The following is a 470-nucleotide window of genomic DNA, read 5'->3' as shown; positions in this document are numbered from 1 at the left end:
CCCCCGCCGCCCTCCATCCCCTTCTTCGCCTGCATCGGCGCCTTCGCCAGCGACGAGAGCCTGGCGCAGGAGTTCGCCGAGTTCCTCGCCTGTGACGCTGGAGGTGGGTGGGGGGTTTGATGCTGTGTGGAGGATTTTGGGGGGCGGCGAGGGGCCGGTTCCACCCCCTCCCTTTGTTCCTGCTCCCGCTCGTGCCCTGGCAGCTGCCTCACTTTGCCGGCTGGGGGCGCCCAGTTGCAGCCCATCGTTAGTGGGGTTTCATTTCCTGCAGAGAGCTTCCTGGGGAGCCGTTGGGCTGCAGCTCCTTCCTCCTTCCCAGCATGTGGGAGCAGAGTGGGGGGCTCCCTGTGCCCCCCAGGAGCTGGGGGGGGCAAATGCTGCTGGGTTTTGCTGCGAGGGGCGAGTCGGTTCCCTCTCCTGGGCTGGGAGCTGGGTGATTTTTTCCCTTAAGGCCAGCACAGCGCTGGGGG

General features: G+C 66.8%; 1 protein-coding gene across 1 annotated transcript in view; it reads left to right on the top strand.

Annotated features, from left to right (window-relative positions):
- LOC104463640 (chromosome unknown open reading frame, human C2orf42) overlaps positions 1-103 on the top strand; it is a gene marked incomplete at both ends in the record, with an annotated part of 799 nt that extends 696 nt beyond the window's left edge. The window contains 1 exon segment of the mRNA XM_010076049.1: positions 2-103. Within this exon segment, the coding sequence (XP_010074351.1) occupies positions 2-103 (102 nt within the window).
- Between the last annotated feature and the right edge of the window lie 367 nt (positions 104-470).

This window comes from Pterocles gutturalis, unplaced genomic scaffold (genome assembly GCF_000699245.1).
Source record: "Pterocles gutturalis isolate BGI_N339 unplaced genomic scaffold, ASM69924v1 scaffold10328, whole genome shotgun sequence".
In the NCBI taxonomy this organism is placed as follows: Eukaryota; Metazoa; Chordata; class Aves; order Pterocliformes; family Pteroclidae; genus Pterocles; species Pterocles gutturalis.
Note: the sequence above shows the minus strand (reverse complement) of the source record. Positions and strands in the feature narration are given on the sequence as shown.